At 43.2% G+C, this 17,814-nt stretch overlaps 1 protein-coding gene and 1 non-coding gene across 2 annotated transcripts in view; both read right to left on the reverse strand.

Moving 5' to 3' along the window:
* Positions 1 to 17,814, reverse strand: part of HTT (huntingtin) — a 283,920-nt gene that overhangs the window by 47,329 nt on the left and 218,777 nt on the right. The window contains 6 exon segments of the mRNA XM_073610874.1: positions 153 to 235; positions 2,520 to 2,659; positions 4,736 to 4,890; positions 5,232 to 5,332; positions 8,340 to 8,466; positions 11,875 to 12,062. Coding sequence (XP_073466975.1) covers positions 153 to 235; positions 2,520 to 2,659; positions 4,736 to 4,890; positions 5,232 to 5,332; positions 8,340 to 8,466; positions 11,875 to 12,062 — 794 coding nt within the window.
* Positions 5,815 to 5,949, reverse strand: LOC141125047 (small Cajal body-specific RNA 11). The gene has a single exon (XR_012241348.1).

Here is a 17,814-nt window from a genome sequence, read left to right on the forward strand (position 1 = left end):
GGTTGTCAGACCACAGTGCAATAATGTGCAAAAAACAATTATATATATAGTCCCATATACTATTTAATATAGAAAGTTATGTTCTGCCAAGTGGACGGCACCTTCACCACACAGAATGAAGGGTCTGAAGCCCTGAAGGTTGCTTTACCCACCTGACCCAGCTTATAGCTCATGTTTCCAATTTCTCGCTCTGTGTTGATCTGCAGTAGCAGCTTCTCATGGCTGATCAGTGCTCCTGAAATAGTTACAGAGATGAGAGATTTGTAATAAAATAGATTTATGAACCTACTATTACTGTGACACATCAAATAGAAAACCTTTTTTCCTTTCAGGGAATAATCATGTATAATGAAAGAAAGAAGAGAGGCTAGACAGAGTATTTCTAGATAATATCTAAAAGAGATTGTGTCACTGTGAGCGGAGAGGAGTCACGGGAGAGCATGTAATAGGCTACAACTTCTCTTCCATCTTCTCCACAGTCTAAAAGGTCACTACGGCAGGATGCTAACCAAAGAAGCTTCTTTGGTGAAAACAATAGTGTTTCATGTACAGGGCCAGTGCAGGTAAAAGGTATCAAGATATAAAAAATACAAAGAAATCCAGCAGTCTTTCCTTTACTGAGATGTGTTTGAAGAAAGCTCTTAGAGACCAATTATCTCACAATTTTTAGCGTTTAACTCTATGTCATACCTTTTGTAATCTGTACTGAAGTTTAAAAAAAAAAAAAAAAAAGTACTTGCTTCTGTGGATATTCAGTTAATTCAACACACGTGTCAAAGCCTACAAAAATAATGTCAGCAGGAGTGAAAACTACTACTGTAGCAATAAAGGGAGTATATGGATTTACCCTTTTAGTGCCTGCTGTCCTATAAGCATTTAAGGAGCATACCCTTTTCTTCTGCAATATATGTAAAATGAACATGCATCTCTGTGGACCCATGTGTAAAGTGTCGGCTCGAGTCCCACAGCAATTAAGGTAGTGACTCAGCCTACAAACAGCGTGTATTTGCTAAGGCTTCATTAAGCTGTTATGGACCGCCACCACACGCAGATATACTGCGGCAGGGCGGCCCTCCTGCACAAAATCACGTACCTGCATGCGATTTCGCGCACAGGGTCTGGGGCGCGCGCCGCCAGCGACCCTCTCCTGCTGTGATTGAACACAGCGGGAGCCAATCAGTGGGACCAGTGCACGCAATGTCCGCCGGGACACGCCAATCATTCTCAAGAGAGGCAGAACAGCTGCCTGCCTATGTAAACAAGGCAGACCGCTGTTCTGTGAGAGGGGGAGATAGAGATCCGTGTTCCTGCTTAGCAGGAACACAAGATCTCCGTCTTCCCCCACACAGTTAAAAAGCCCTCCCTAGGAGCACATTTAACCCTTTGATTGCCTCTGATCTTAACCCCTTCCCTGCCAGTGTCATTAGTACAGTAACAGCGCATTTTTTTTTTTTTTAGCACTGATTAGTGTATTCATGTCACTGATCCCCAAAAAGTGTCACTTCGTGTCAGATTTGTCTGCTGCAATGACGCAGTCCCGCTAAAAATGGCTGATCGCTGCTATTACTAGTAAAAAAAAAAAAGAAAAAAAAAGTAAAACAATTAAAATTCAATACACCCCATAGTTTGAGGACACTAACTTTTGCACAAACCAAACAATATACGTTTATTGGGATTTATTTTTACTGAAAATATGTAGCAGAATACATATTGGCCTAACTTGATGAAGAAATTTGATTTTTTACATTTTGTTATTGGGTATGTTTTATAGCATAAAGTAAAAAATACTTTTTTTGTTTCTAGTCCAAAAAAAAACAAAAAAACAAAAAACGCAGAGGTGATCAAAAAGCACCAAAAGAAAGCTTTATATGTGGGAAAAAAAGGACATCAATTGTATTTGGGTACAGTTTTGCATGACCGCGCAATTGTCAGTTAAAGTAATGCAGTGCCGTATTGCAAAAAAATGGCCTGCTCATGAAGGGGGGGTAAACCTTCCAGGGCTGAAGTGGTTAAACACGTCACACACTGCCCTTGTAGGTCTGCTTGCAGAGATAATTTAATAGATGTAATGCTCCTTTCTTCTCGCTAGCAGCCATGGAATGACACAATGATATAATATGGCTCTGATGAAGTGAGTCATACGACCGCTATATTCATTGGATTATTTAAACCATAGCACACCAATTACCTTCCATCCCCCATCATCACTTTTATAGGCTTTGATAGATGCACATAAGAACGAACATGGAAACAAATGAAAGAGTCGGGCTTTTTTAATCCAGATTTACTGTCTCATCTGCGTTTTTATTTTTCATGGCCCTAGAAGATGAAAGACTTAAAAAAATGGAGTGTGTGGATGTATAATAGTATTGCTTCTCAATGCAGAACTCTACTGTGCTTTTCTCATTCCTGGAATGCCACTTTATGTTCTTATTCTGTAGACTGTCATGTGCTTGATTATTACAGGAAAATACAAATGTATCCAGGTGTGACCCATGTGGAATGTATAGGTGAGGTACCTGTGGTTGCAGCAGATAAGCAAGGAACGGGATCCCAGGCTTGATAAGCATGATGTGTGGCAATGTTGTCCCTTCTGGATATCAAAGCTTGGATTTCTTCCTCTACTATTCCTCGAACAACACTCAGCTTCCTGCCAAACCTAGAGACACCAGCATAATAATGTATGTGCTGTGGTAAGCAAAGATATTTTCATACAAGCAACCCTCATCAGAAGAGCTCATTTATCTCTACCCTGTCAAAAAGGCTATTATGAACATGAGGCAAAGGAAAAAATCTGATCTCAGACCCCTTGCTGTGTTCGGTTGGTATGGACATTGAGGAAACATTGGAGTGCAGACTGACCACTGTGAAATGTTCACACTCACAGCCAGCTACAACCAGGAGTGTGAGATTTGTCACAGGTATGAGATTTGAGGACGTATTGTATATGAGAAGGAGTTTAAAGAGCCTTTAAGAGCCAACCAATCCTGTAAGCACAGATGTCCTTAAAGTGGAAGTCAATAATAAAACTAAAATCCCTGTATCTATAGCCACCAAAATTCTTACACTGACCCATCTAGCCCTCAAAAGAAAAAAATCAGTATACATACCTTTTCTACAGGCGATCCGACCTGATCTCCAGTGGCGGAAGCTCCGATCCAACGCTGATCCGTCAGCCGCGCCTTCGCTGTGTAGGCGGGTGCAGAGGACACGTCCGTCAACAGACGCCCCATAGTAACTCTATGGGTAACATTACTTCCCATTCATTTTACAGCCGTTGTCGGCTGTGCCCTCTGCAGAGCTTCCTCCGCTGGAGATGGGGTCAGATTGCCTGCAGAAAAGGTATGAATACTGATTTTTTTTTCTTTTCAGGGCTAGATAGGTTAGTGTAAGAATGTTGGTGGCTATAGATGCAGGGATTTTAATTTTAGCATGGACTTCCACTTTAAGACTTGCAGATCTTCCCTTGCCTATGAGCAGAGCAACCTAATTTAAACCATGTCAAAACACTTGCAGGTTGGCAATTTACCAGAAAAAAAAGTACACAATTAAAAGAAGTATAGCCAAAGCTCTCAGGATCACAAGAGTACAGTTAGTTCTGCACTCCTGTGACCCGTTTTCAGCCGACAGCGGGGCTAATACCTGCTGTTGGCTGACATTACAGAGCCTTTCTAGGCTCTGAAAAGATCCCAATCATATGGTTGGGATCTGCTCAGAAGCCTGGACCAGCAGCCGGCTCATGCTCTCAGCAAGCTGCTCAGAGGCTGAGCCAGCCGCTCCTGCCCCCTCCACAACTCAGCGCATTGAGTGTTAGAGGGGCAGAGCAGGGAGCCACTGACTGACAGCCACCAGCAAACTGCTGAGAGGCTGAGCCAGCTGCTGGTCCAGGCTTCTGGGTGGATCCCGACCATATGGACTGGCACTGTGACATCAGCCAACAGCAGGTATTAGCCCACTGTTGACTGAAAACAAGTCACAGGAGTGCAGAACTGTACTCCTGTGATCCTGAGAAGTATCCTTCTCGAGAAGTATTCTTTGAGAAGTATCAAGACACTCGAGCCGCTGAGGGGCTGAGCCAGCTGCCGGTCCAGGCTCTTGGTTGGGATCATTTCAGAGCCTGGACTGGCTGTGTGACATCAGCCAACAGAAGGTATAAGCCCGCTGTCAGCTGAAAACAGGTCACAGGAGTGCAGAACTAACTGTTCTCCTGTGATTCCGAGAAGTATCCTTCTGAGCCTGCCGTTCCCAACCCACCTCCACAGAGCAGAGCTCCACTGAGCACTGGAGGAGCAGAGCAGAAAGCCACTGACTGTCGCCAGCTCTCTGCTCTTGGAGGAATCAGTGATCATTGATCGCTCAGTTCTCAGTCATAGAGCCGACGGGGGACAGGTACCACGTTGGATTGATGCCACATCCACCTAGATGTGTATACACTTTTCTTTTTTTTTTTTTTTGGTAACCCATACGTCTCAAAATAAAATTTAAATTATCTATACGATAATACATTATCTATTTAGAGAGTGATCCAATTTGAAACTAAATACTAACAAACAGGTAATTAATTGATTAGATTGTATGGATGTTGCTATATCATGTGTATTTAAAGCAAACACATATCAATGTGGCAGCAACTAATAATGATTTTCAGTGTTTTGCAGAAAATTATAGGAGAGCCTCTAATCCATCACTATCTCATACAAAGATAAAACCACAACAGACAGTATGAACAGTGTACCTGGTATCCAGGGCTTTCAGGGTCTTGTTCCGTGGCTGCTGTTCTAGGCAGCTGATGGCTGGGTTTCCAGCGAAGGGAATGGTCATAGCACTGAGGACCAGAGAAGTGATGGCTTGTACAGCGAGGACATTTATTTGTGTTCGCTCTGTGTCTTCCTGAAGGCAGAATATATGTGTGTCAGGTATTTAGATGAGGTATTCAGTTTAGAAAGCCTAATTGTCCATTCTCACTTTATCATCATCACATTATCAACTCAGCCCATAGGCAAATGTGTCGAGGTGTCCACATGTATAGAAGAAACAGCACCATGAGTGCCTGTTGATCGATAGGGTTTGTTTATTAAGGTCGAAGAACAGAAAAGGAAAACCCCTTTCGACTGGTTGCTCAAAAGTGTACATTATTGCTTGAGAGTGAACCTCTAGAGCTCCAAAGTGTTATAGTCAATAGTCTAATAAACAGGGCCCGAACTACACACAAGTTATGAACACAGCTTTACCTCTTGCTGGCTTTCCTCTTGGTCCATTACAATAGGTTGAGTGACCAGAACTCCAAGCAGTGTGGCCCAAGTCTCCTCAAACTGGGTGCGACTTGTCCATCCTAAAGAGGCAGAAAGGGTCTGATCAGAGATAAACATTAGGAAATATACAGTAACAGTAACGTAATATACAGTAACAAAAAAAAAAAAAAAAAAAAAAAAAAAAAAAAAAAAAGCACTTCAGGGGCAGATTTATTTATTGGCAATAGTGTAAAGCCCAGCAATTAAATAAATTATGCTGAGCACAGAAAGAATAAAGTTTGTTTGGCTCAGCTCGGGCTGGATGAATTTCAATCTGTGTGTGGCCCTCCATGTTCGACAGAAGTTGATCGTTAGATCAACTTCTGTCTAACAGACCTACTGGAGAAATATTGCTGATCAGCAGCTGCATTTCATTTTTTGTTGTAAATACCATACCATACAAAAAAAAAATTGGACACCTGAGCTTTCACCCAAACCTGCTTCAATTTAAAGCAAAGCTAGTTGAATCCTGAGTGGTTTGCTATGGGTTACTGCACTTTGCCTTCCTAAAACAAAAGGTAGCCATGTCCTGTTGAGCCTTTAAGGGAGAACACTTTACTGTGTGCAGCCCTTCTAAACAGACAGGTTTATTGTACGTCCAGCCATTGCTTCCCAGAAATCATGAACTGAAGAGGAGAGTCCGATGAAGACTGGACATAATCAGTGTATTCTGATGGCAGCGGGAACTGTCAGAATACTATGGGGTTGATTTACTAAAGGCAAATAGACTGTGCACTTGTGCAAGTGCAGCTGCTCCAGAGCTTATTAAATGAGGAAAAGCTCTGCTTATCTAATCATTTGCAAGCAGAAATGCTGCTTTTTCCTTGCATGTGATTGGATGTTCTTTGTAAAGTAAAGCTTTACAAAGCTCTAGAGCAACTGCACTTACAAGTGTGCACAGTCTATTTGCATTTAATAAATCAACCCCAATGTCCTGGTGGCGGGAATTCCCCCATCCATGTCACTTATGTGGGTGGAGGAATTTTTTTTTTTACTTTGTTAGTACTCTGGCTGAACAGACAGTGGACACTTACCTGTCCACGAAACCAGCAGTGTCTTCACCCGAGCCAATTTTTTTCAATCAGCTCTCGGATGCTGCTTCTGCCATCTCAGCTAGGGGAAACCACCAGTGAAGCCTTTTGGCTTCGCAGCCGATCCCTACTGCTCATGTTTGTGAATGGCCCGGCAACAGGGGAAGGAGGAGGGGGCCAGACTTCCTGCTGAGTTCGCTGCAGCAAAATCAGACGAAATTCGGACAAGATACCTGTCAAAACCAGATACATGCCCACTCCCCCCCCCCCCCCCCCCGAAAGGTGACGGAGGAGGAGGGGGGAGGAGGCAATCAAGCAGAGCTTCCCCTTTTGGGTGGAGCTCCACTTTAAGTTTACAAATGGTTTCCTTCCCATGGGACACTCAGGCAAACTGCAGACACAGGTGCTAATACACAATTGAAATACACATCTCACTTGTGTTCAGCTTTGCAGCTTCCTCTTTCTGTGTCTAATGCATGCTCGCCCAGCAATGAAAGCATCATGCAGATTTATATTTCAGCAAGCAAGCGATACAGGACACTCCAAAATTGGAAACGGAGGTGTCACCTGTCTGGAAGTGCACCAGAGGTGCATTAATCACAGGCCTGCCTAAACAGAATTATACATAGTTTGTTATGTAAAAAGGTTCACCGATATGCGTTTTAAATGTGTATTTAAATGATTTCTTGGTATTCAACTTTCATGCCAATTAAAAAGATTATGCTCTAGCTCAAACTTAAAGTGGAACTAAGCCCTCCTGCCCTCTTATTCACTGAGCCCAGTGCCATCTTAGCCTCTATATAGGTCTACAGCTACCATGGTGCTGCACATGTAACCAGCTATGACACCAGACATTTGAGGGTTTGAAAGTTCCACTGAAATGGGACATAAGCACACTAGCAACTGTGATAGTTATCATCAAAAGCATGCCTTGAATGTTGCATACACAGTGCATGCACTAAGAGGCAGAATGAAAATAAAAACACTACAGAAAACAATAATAGTATGTTTGATTAAAGAGTGCATACCATTTAATAGATATTTTTAAGCCGAGCATTCTTTTGAGAAACCAGTAAATCAGTAAGTTTATTTTCACTTTAAATCACCCCCCCAATAAAGAATGCCCCAAAAGCAGTTTCTGATTGAATACTTGCCTTACGATCTCTTGGGTCCCCCGCACTGCTTCCTGGTTCCTCCTGTAGACTTGTGCATCACTTCAGGACATGAATTGGTTCTAAAGGATGAAGGTTTTTTACCTTTATGCATTCTACGCATGAAGATAAAAACATTCAGTGTGCAGCTTCCCCCCCAGCCCTCAATACTTACCTGAGCCAGATCCAGCGATGTGCACGAGAGCAGAAGCTCTCTCAGGTCTCTGCCTGCTCATTGGTTGAGACACAGCAGCAGGAACCATTGGCAAGTGAGGAGGGAGGGGGGGGCAGGGCTGAGCCGGACTCTGCGCGTCTCAGACACACAGAGGCAGCTTGGGAGCTAACACGCATGAGTACCCCCAGACCAAGCAGCTTGCTTGCTATGGGGGCACTTAGCAGGGGTGGGGGGTGTTCGGTGGGCTGGATGGGCCAGGTGTGCTAGCAGAGGACCTGAGAAGGATGAGGTCTGCTTTGTGCAAAACCATTGCACAGAGCAGGTAAGTATGACATTATTATATGTATGTTTGTTGAGCCCGCAGGAAACTGTCATTGGAAATATTAGAAGACTTTAGCTGGAGACTTTACTTGCAGAGAACTGCATTCAGAGGGGTGCAGGCACTGGGAAAAATCAGTCTTTAACAAGAACATATTTTAGGGTATAATTATATTTTCTGTCTAGGTTGCTTTAAAAGATCTCCTGTACCCCCATATCTTCTGTGTCCCTCTATCTGTAGAAGGATATGATCCAACTTGACAGAACGGCTAAAGCTGGACCTCTAATGAAAATGATTCCTCCATATTTTCCTTCTATACACTTTGCATCTCGCCGGAAAGTATAGTTGTGAATCGTGAAGCATGCAACCTACCCAATGTATTGATGCGGTAGATAAATTCTTTGAAAACTTCTTTCTCCTGCAGAAACTCAACAGGGATTTCGGGAAGTGAAGTTCCAAATTCCCCTCCCATTTTGGGAGACCAACCCAATTTCCACACCTGTGCAAACAGAGATAAAGCATATTGGTATTGACCAGTGCTGCGTAGAAATGCAAGTAATTAACATTTGTCTCCTGCAACGTAACCAGGAATTTTACAACACACACAGGTGTATATTTATAAAGTAGTCAATGTGACTTTCACAATAACTGGTGGAGAGTCAATTAGTGTCAAACACACGCATCAGCAAAATCCACCTGAAGTGAATGTCAGATTATCTGATGTATAAATATACCCCATAGTGACATATTCTCCTAAAAGTATTTTTTGCATTCACAATTTTACATGCTTTTCAACATTCTGTGGTAATTCATGTACAGATTTGTATGATGATTTGAAGAGCTGTATCAGGGATCATGAGCATTAGATGTGGTGGCCACATTAGTTTTCTTTGTTTAGGCTTTTTCCCCCCTTTAGTTTCCCCTAGTGATCCTGCCAAGTACATCTGCTATTTTTCAACTTGCTTTAAAAGGATAAGTTCACCTTTCTGAACATTTTACACCTATATTTAGAATGTAACATGTTCAGCATCAGACCCTGCCTCCCCCCCCCCGTTGTGGTGGCAAGCCAGGGATCTTCTCCCTGCACTCATTGCCATAATTCAAAGAGCGTGGTTGTGTGTGTGGTTCTGCCCACATGGAGGCGTCATTGATTCACAAATCCATGAACCAAAAATTGAGCAAAAAGGACAGAACAATGTCTGGGCTAAGACGAAACGTAGAGACTACATTACTAAATAAACTAAAAAAGAACAAAGGATATGAACTCTACCCCTATTCAGAGGCTACATTAGATGAAAGGCTAGGAAAGGTTCTTGCAATAGGCCACCAGTTTAGACAATTGCCTCACAGAGGTGATAACTACAAGTAACCTTGTGGGAGAAAGGAGAGAGAGGGTTCAAATGAAACCTTCTGAAGCGCAGAAAGAACCAGATTCAGATCCAATGATCACAGGGGAACAGAAAGGGGAATCCACATGGGAAGCAGACGTTCCAGCTGTGATCACTGTAGGAATCACAGACTAAAGGCCCGTACACACGATCAGAAAATCGTATATGAAAAATACCACTTTTCAAAGTGTTCGTATGATAATCTGATCTTTAGTACACCGCTTTTGATTTCGAGAGCCAATCATGACAATTCATGCAAAAATATCCGATGGGACGCACGAGAGCACGAAAATGAAACCGTACAGTTGTCGTCCGAAAATACAATACATGACATCACTTCTGAATTTTTATTTGGTCGTACGAAAGAATTTTCGTAACCTATTTTCAATATGAGATTAGCATGCAAAAAAAAAAAAAAAAAAAAGAAAAAAAAAGGACAATCATTTGTCCAATAATCTCATTGTGTGTCCCAGAGACAAGAGCTTAAAAGATGCCACTGTCCCTTGGGCTTTCATAGATATGTCATTAACACCAGTGACTAAAAAACAGGATGCCCTTGGGACAGTAGATCCAGACGGTCTGGTAGAGTTTGCAGTGTATCTGCTAAAAAAATCTTACCAAGTCCGGTGTACCACATTTGCCATGGCCAAGCCAAATTAATGAGGATATCTGAAATGCCTTCCTCCTTAAAGGGGTTGTAAACCCTCATGTTTTTTCACCTTAATGCATCCTATGACACTGACACGCCCCCCAGTTTTACTCACCTGAGCCCTTCGATACCTCGGCGGAGACGCGCTCTAGCTCTTTGCCTGGGGTTCTCGACTGGATAGATCGATAGCAGCGCAGCCATTGGCTTCCGCTGCTGTCAATCAAATCCAATGACGGGGGCACTGGGGCTAAGTCCGGCATTCTGTGTCTATAGACGCAAATGCTGGACTCAGGCACACGCCCGCAAGGTAACCCCCAGGGAGAGCGCTTCTCCCAAGGGGTTAACCAATGCGGGGAGGAGCTGCGAGAGCTGCCGGGGGATCCCAGAAGACGGGGTTTGGGGCCACACTGTGCAAAACCAACTGCACAGTGGAGGCAAGTATGATATGTTTGTTATTTAAAAAAAAAAACAAACAAAAACGAGGGTTTACAATCACTTTAATCCTGGGATAGCCTTATTCCTGGTGTCAACTGATTTGCCCTGTCCAGCGAAAGATCGGTTTGTCCAAAGGCAGAGGATTGTGTCACAGAGGTCTGAAGGGAAATTGGGCAAAGGGACCTGCCTCGAAGGAGGCTACCATCAGCCTCAAGATTAACATGCAAAACTGCGGAGTCGGACAGTTTTCGGACTAAAGAGTTTGAACCTGAGGCCAGAGAGTCTGAAGCTTCTCCTAGGGAGGGAACACTGACCTGAGATGTGTCCAGGACCAGATGCAAATACTTGCCGGGTTTCAGTGACTATTTCTAAGGGTCAAGGATCCACCTGAACTTCTCTCATGTCCGGATAGGGACATGTTGTCCTGCTAAACCCTTGCCAACTGTTCCCTCGAGAGCTTGTAAAAGTATCCCACAATGGAGATGTCACCAGAGTGCAACATGGCCAACACTGGAGTCAGAGCCTTAGTGAAGACCAAAGGTGCTCAATAGCAGGGCCAAGAACTGGTAGTCCCTACAACAAACCTTAGAAAACGATAAGTTGAAATGATAGACACATGTAAGTGAGCATCTTTTTTGTCCACAGAAGTCACAAATCTTCCCATTTCCACCTAAAATGTGTGGACCCGAAGTAATATAATCAAGGCTTTGAAGTCCAGCATGAGGCGAACACCCCCTTCAGGTTTGGAACAGTAAATAGGCAGGGTAAAAAAAAAAAGAAATTATAGAAAATCACAGGTTTGTCTTTACAACAGCAGAATTGAAGAAAAGACATCCACTCCAACAAAAATCGAGGCATGTTAGTACTAGTGAGAGGAGTTATACCCTGGACTGACCTACTAAAAACATTTTTTTGCCAGTGTCTAATCCTCCTATGGACAGCAGTATACAGTTAATTATTGTTCCCCTAATAGACAGGAAAGAAAAACAGCTGTTGATTCTGCAAGAGATGTGGTGTTGCTCTGTGTCTTTTGCACTCTACACTGCTATCTCAAGCAGCCTTCTCAGTACTGCAGAGTTTATCTCTTAACCTACAGAACACCTTCTCAGTATGTTTAGGAGATGTAGAGGATGTGTTTGTGTAGTTCTGTCCTAGGGTGACAATGCTACTGCTCCACGGATGCACTACAGTAAGCGGGAGTTCTTACCCTACGAAATGGAAGTGTGTTCCAAGCTTGACAGCAAATGAAAATAATGGGAAAACTAATGCAGCCACCACATTTAAGGACTGGTAATCTCTAATACACATTACATTTTTATTCTTGCGTTTACATACAGTAATGGAACAGCTAGTTAGCATTAAGGTGACAATGTTCAAATATATCTAGATCAAAAACAAAACAAGTAAATGGTTTCTTATTAAAATAGTGACTCACCAGCGGTGGGACTCTTGTGTAGCTGTTGACTGCAGGCAACCTAGCCAGGCTGACAAATATGTTCCGTAACACTGGAGTTAGAAATGCTGCAATATTGCTGTTTCTCTTGTGCCCATACAACAAAACTGTCTGCAGGGAATCTACCATCTCAGACATCATGATGCAGGCAGTCTTAATAAATACAGCTCCTGAAAAGAAACAAAATAAGATTCTTGTACTTACCGTAAAATCTATTTAGGGAACCAGGAATTAAGATACAATCGGGTAATACTCTCGCCATCAAGAAGTTTCGACACTAGCAAACAGAAAAATTGCCAACCTCTGTAAAGTTTCTTTTTTTACCAGCATTCTTTGGCTTTATGAAAAAGCAGTACCAAGGCAGGAGCAAAAAAAAAAAAAACCCAAAGAGATGGGAGGGACATGTGTCCTTCAATTGGACCACAAGAAAAAGATTTTAAGGTAAGAAGAATAATCATATTTTTTCTGTCGTCCACTTAGGGAAACTTAAATTCAAATACTGTGACAGGCCCATGAGAAAGGACTGATAATAGTCTGCAACTCAGAACCAAACAATATGATCAGATGACATAAACCCCTCCTACAAGACCAGAAAAGCTGCCAGTGACCAAGGGTAAGAAGCAATGGATAAACCTGATGCCCAGGAACAGGACAGAGGAAAGCACCACCAGTGGGGAATGTCTCCATCTCAAATGAACACTGTGGCTGAACCAGCAGAAGGCTGTGAGAACCCCAAGGACCCACCAAAACAGGTGAAACAAGTTGTTGTTTTTTTTTTTGTAAACCTTAATAATTATATCTTTAAAAAACAAAACAAAAACAGGTGAAACAATATAATAAAGTGATCAAAGTAGAGAAGACCCACAACATGATGTGCTCAACATAATAAACACTGGGAGAAACACCAGAATAACAGGTCTCCAAAGGACTCTTGAATAAACCCAAAGTACAGTAAAAAAGACCAGTCAGTCTACACAGGAAGGCCCAAGCCTTACACAACACCTTAGGATTCAGGGAGGGAAAAACTATATAAAAAGGAGAAGCATCCTAGACGATCAATTTCACGAATGAGATATCCAAAGAATGAGAGAATCATCACATTAAAGCAACCATAAGGGTTGTGAAGTGACCCAAGGCTGTAAGAGAACTCAAATGTTACAATCTCACAAGTCAGCTAGACTGAAAGGGAAGGTGCCCAAAGAGGACACCCTAACAAAGGTAGGCAGGATCAAAGCATATAGCACATCAGACTGGTGAAGGAACACCAGAAGAAAAGAGGATTCTTGGCCCCTGGAGGTCTATCTGGGTTCTGCCAGAGGACCTCTGCAGAACCTGCTTGCCTGGAGCACAGAACATAGTACTAGGAATGATTAGACCTCCCCGGGACAGCGAAACAGCCGCAGCCATAAAACGAAGAACAGGAAACTTAGCCACACTGCAAAGCACATTTGCCTGATTAAGGGTAGAACAAAAGAAGGTATCTGGGGAACCTTCCACGCAAGGCTATGAAGTATCCATACAAGGAGGTAATACGGTATTATCCAGGCAAGCCGGCCTAATAATGTCCTCCAGATACACCTTATCTCCCCAACATGGGGTACAGAGGGTATTCCATCTGTTGACAGTCTAGGGGGTTACAAAACCATCCATCAATAGTTCCTGCCCCACAGAAGATGAAGTCTACCATGGTGCACAGACCTCTCTCTGTAGCACAGAGACTACCAGATGAGGACAACTAAATTTCATTGCTTTGTCCTTAGGGAAGACATTGCTGCCAAGGACAGTTTTCATTGACTTCATCCACCATACAAACCAGTTAACTTTTCCAATCACAGAGAGGACTCCTTCTCAGGAGGTGGCTCAATGTAGGAAATGGACTCAAGGCAGGGTCCCCAAAGAGGGGACTATCTGTTCTGTGGAGCTAGACTAGAGCCCCACACATTAAGACAACCAACCAAGTGGAGTCCTCCTGGAACAGACCACCCCACTTACCTGAAGAGACTGATGGGTCAAGCAAGCAACCACCTGATCCATTAATACAATGTAGATGTCTGTCCCACTACAGACGGCTAACCAGTGGCGGATGGTGCTTAATATATTGGGGTGGGGGGGTGGCAAACTAAGTTCCAAGACTCCCTGACGACTAATTGGCCGGGAGGAGAATCTGGAAGACAAATAGCTTATATTAATTTGCTATTGTCACACAACTCGTGGGCTTGGGGTGCAGTTCCCTGCACCCGAGCCCACCCTTTTTTAAGCCATTTAAAGGCTCTAATCACGTACTAAAAAAAAAAAAAAAAAAAAAAAAAAAAAAAAAAAAAAAAAAAACAAAACCCCATTGGAATCCATGCGTCCAGCACCCTGCATGTAAATTAGGGACCAGGTGCATGGATTAGGGGGGGCAGCGCCCCATATGGACAGGTTGCCAATTGCAATGGATAGGGGGGCCCTGAGGACCAACGTGAAAAGAAAAGACCCACCTTACAGGGGTTCCCCCAATGCCTCACACACACCTGGACTGAGGAAAAGGAGGGAATTCCCTGCCTGTTGCAGTCTGAAATGCAGGCTCTCTTGGTGGTGACAGGTAGCTACTGATAAGACATTTGTTGAAGCTCTACCTGGTACAAATATGCAGTGTCAGACACTTAAAAATGTCAATCTCTAAAAGAAGTCTGCCGAGGATTCCACAGTGGGGATACCAGGATAGGACACTAGGGTAAATACATGGCACAATATCGGAGCCAGGCTCTAGCTTAAGCAAGGGACCAGCAAGACGGGTCCCAATCAAACTTGCAGGACAGAAAATCCCATCTGAGGTCCCTCTGCCTTAAACCTTACTGTGGTGAAACAGTCAGAGGCATGAGCTCTAAAGGGTGCTCAGGGACGTAAAAAAAAAGAAAAAGGACGAAGTATCTTCTGCTGGTGCTTCAGCCTGACTAGCCTTACTCAAAAAGTGTGTCTTTAGTGATAGGGTCACCTGGGGCTGTGCCAAGGCTCTGCTAACTAGCTAACTAACACAGCTAACTAATGCAATAAACACAGGTCTGGGAAGTGCCCCAATGCAGAGCCCATTGCCCAAAGGTAACATTTTATGCTAGCCCTGCAAGTCCAGTCCAACCTCCTGTCAGCGAGATATCTTGATTGAAGTTCCAGAGGAAATAATCAACAAAGAAAAAAAAGGAAAAAAAGCTAGCAAAATATAGTTAGACTTTACTCAGCAGAGCATCCAACCTTCTAGAACACTGACAAAAAGCTGAGGAAAGCTGGGTACAGGGGTGATTATACAGAGGTTGGCTTACAATTTTTCTGTTTGCCAGTGTCCAAGCCTCCTGAAGGTGGCAGTTTAACCCAACTGTATATGAATTCCTATGACCCTCAATAGGAGATACTGAAATACAGTTTTAACAGCAAAATTTACATTTTTCCACATGCTGCAATTTTGGCAGCAATTCTGCTAAAGATATAACCCTCCACTACACCTCTACTGCATAGAGCCGACCATTGATTATTTGTCAATCTTTGGAACATTAAGAAGCAAGGTTCTGCCTTCTTCACAGGTTCTTTATTATCAGCTCAATTCTAGGTATACAGTCCTGCACCTGATGGCCAGTCCTCCAATCTCCAATATTTCCCAGTACGGTTTTGATTTGTTTTTAATAAGGGATGAGAGAATAGGACGGTGAGAATACAAAAAAAAGAGTAGACACTTTGCGGTTGATTTACTAAATCAAAAAAGAGTGCAAACTCTGGTACAGCTCTGCATAGAAACCAATCAGCTTCCAGGTTATACTGTCAAAGCTTCATTGAACAAGCAGAAGCTGATTGGCTACCATGCACAGCTGCACCAGAGTTGGAAAGAAGACACCCCTGAAGAAAAGCAGTAGGTTAAAACTTGTTCCTCATTGTGCAATCTGCCACTATATAGTAAAACGGGCACGCTTACCAGAAGGTGTGGACTCATATACTCTGCAGTATTGAGTCAATCGTGCAGTCATGAGGAAACGCCTTAACCAAATCCAGCACAGAGCAATGTTATGGAAATCGCCCCATCCGCAGCTGAAGGCAGAGGTTCCACCATACAAGCAAATAGCTGTTCCCCAGTCTGTCCTAGACAGAAGTCTGGCTCCAGGGTTGCCTGGAACCAGACTTCTATGTAGGACAGACTAGCGTGGCCTGAAACCAGACTTCTGTGTAGGACAGACTGGGGAACAGCTAGTTGCTTGTATTGTGGAACCTCTCCCTTCAACCGTGGATGGGGCGATTTCCATAATATTGGTCTATGCTGGATTCGGTTGAGGCGTTTACTCATGACTGCACGATTGGCTCAATACTGCAGCATATATGAGTCCACACCTTCTGGTAAGCATGCCCATTTTACTATAGGGTGGCGGACTGCACAATGAAGAACAAGTTTTAACCTACTGTGTTTCTTCACAGATGATTTCTTTCCAACTCATGGGACTCATTTTCCATGGTGGACTACTATAGGATGATTAATCGTGAACTTTGAGCGACACTATTTTTCCACAATTATTATTTATTGCAGTGTTCATGGATGTAACAATTCCAATTCATTGTATGATCCTGCTGGATCCTCTACCATTTTGAGTATTCACAAGTTTTGGGGGACCTGGGTCCCATATACATTTATCACTTCGTTGAGCGCTGCACTAATGTTTACACTACATTATTACCAGCCATTCTTAAAAGTGGCTCTATAAACCTTGAGTGCCTTTGGCCTGCAGGGAGGTGAGGTTTGTGACGTGCTGGCTGAACTCTCAACCCATCGGGGGGGGTGTCACTTCTCCATGATGCACCGCGCTTGTGTGTAGATAGAGGAACCCTTTAATTCTTAATATTAAAGTGAATTAAGAGCTGGTTGATCACAAATTGCCCTGCACTCCCTCCAGCCAGCCATCTGCTCCCCGATTCTGCACAATGTCCTCCATAAACTCCCTAAACATGATCCAACATGTCTGTAGCAGTCTTCTAGAAGCTGTTCTACAAAGCCACTCAGATTCATCTGATGTTTGCATCCTTCTGAGGAAGTCCTTGTGATGAAACGCCTGGTTTAGGAGTACTACCAAAGGAATTTTAACCCCTTGGAGTCGGCGCCTGCCGGCCCTTTAAGGTGTTTAGAAAGCCGGGAGGGGCTTATGGTCATGTGACCGCCACAATTGGCCGCCACATGGTTGGAAAGCTGACGATCGCAATCTTTCCGCTAGCATGCTCTTGGGCACAGCTCTATTTGCACTAATGCAGGCAAATATGCAGCCGCTCGGGGCCAAAGCACGCCCACTGAGAGGATGCATATTTGTAAGTGCACATGTGTTATTTTAAGGGTAACTTCACTTTTGTGGGAAAAAACCCAGCACACACACACACACATACATATATATATATATATATATATATATATATATATATATATATTTATATTACACAATTGCGACTAAAGTCATATTACCATTGAATGTTATTAAAAATTACCTTTTCTTTTTAATCTGCAGCTCTGTAATTTTCTGTGAAATGCGAAGCAATCTGGCTACCTGGAGTTTACCTGTGTACATCATCTGTACACAGAATGTGTACAGAATGCCCCCCAGAAATATAATTTCCTGCTTGTGTGATTGGCTTATGGATTTTCCCAGAAATCTGCACTAAGATAGAAGTCAGATTTTCGGTATTCCCTGCAACAAACGTCATTTTTGGTGGGATGCTCCCAAAGGAAAACTATGTCTAATGGGATGCGGACCCTGCCACTTTCCTCAGAGCCCTGCAGGTGCAGCAGCTGATTGATTATAAAACCACTGCCATACAGATTCACTCTGCACAAGGACACAAAAGCTATTTCTTCAGAATAACAAAAGTTAGAACTTTGCAACAAAGTTTGTCAAATCCTTGCAATGTACATTGATGAGG

Source organism: Aquarana catesbeiana, linkage group LG01 (assembly GCF_042186555.1).
Source record: "Aquarana catesbeiana isolate 2022-GZ linkage group LG01, ASM4218655v1, whole genome shotgun sequence".
NCBI classification, from domain to species: Eukaryota; Metazoa; Chordata; class Amphibia; order Anura; family Ranidae; genus Aquarana; species Aquarana catesbeiana.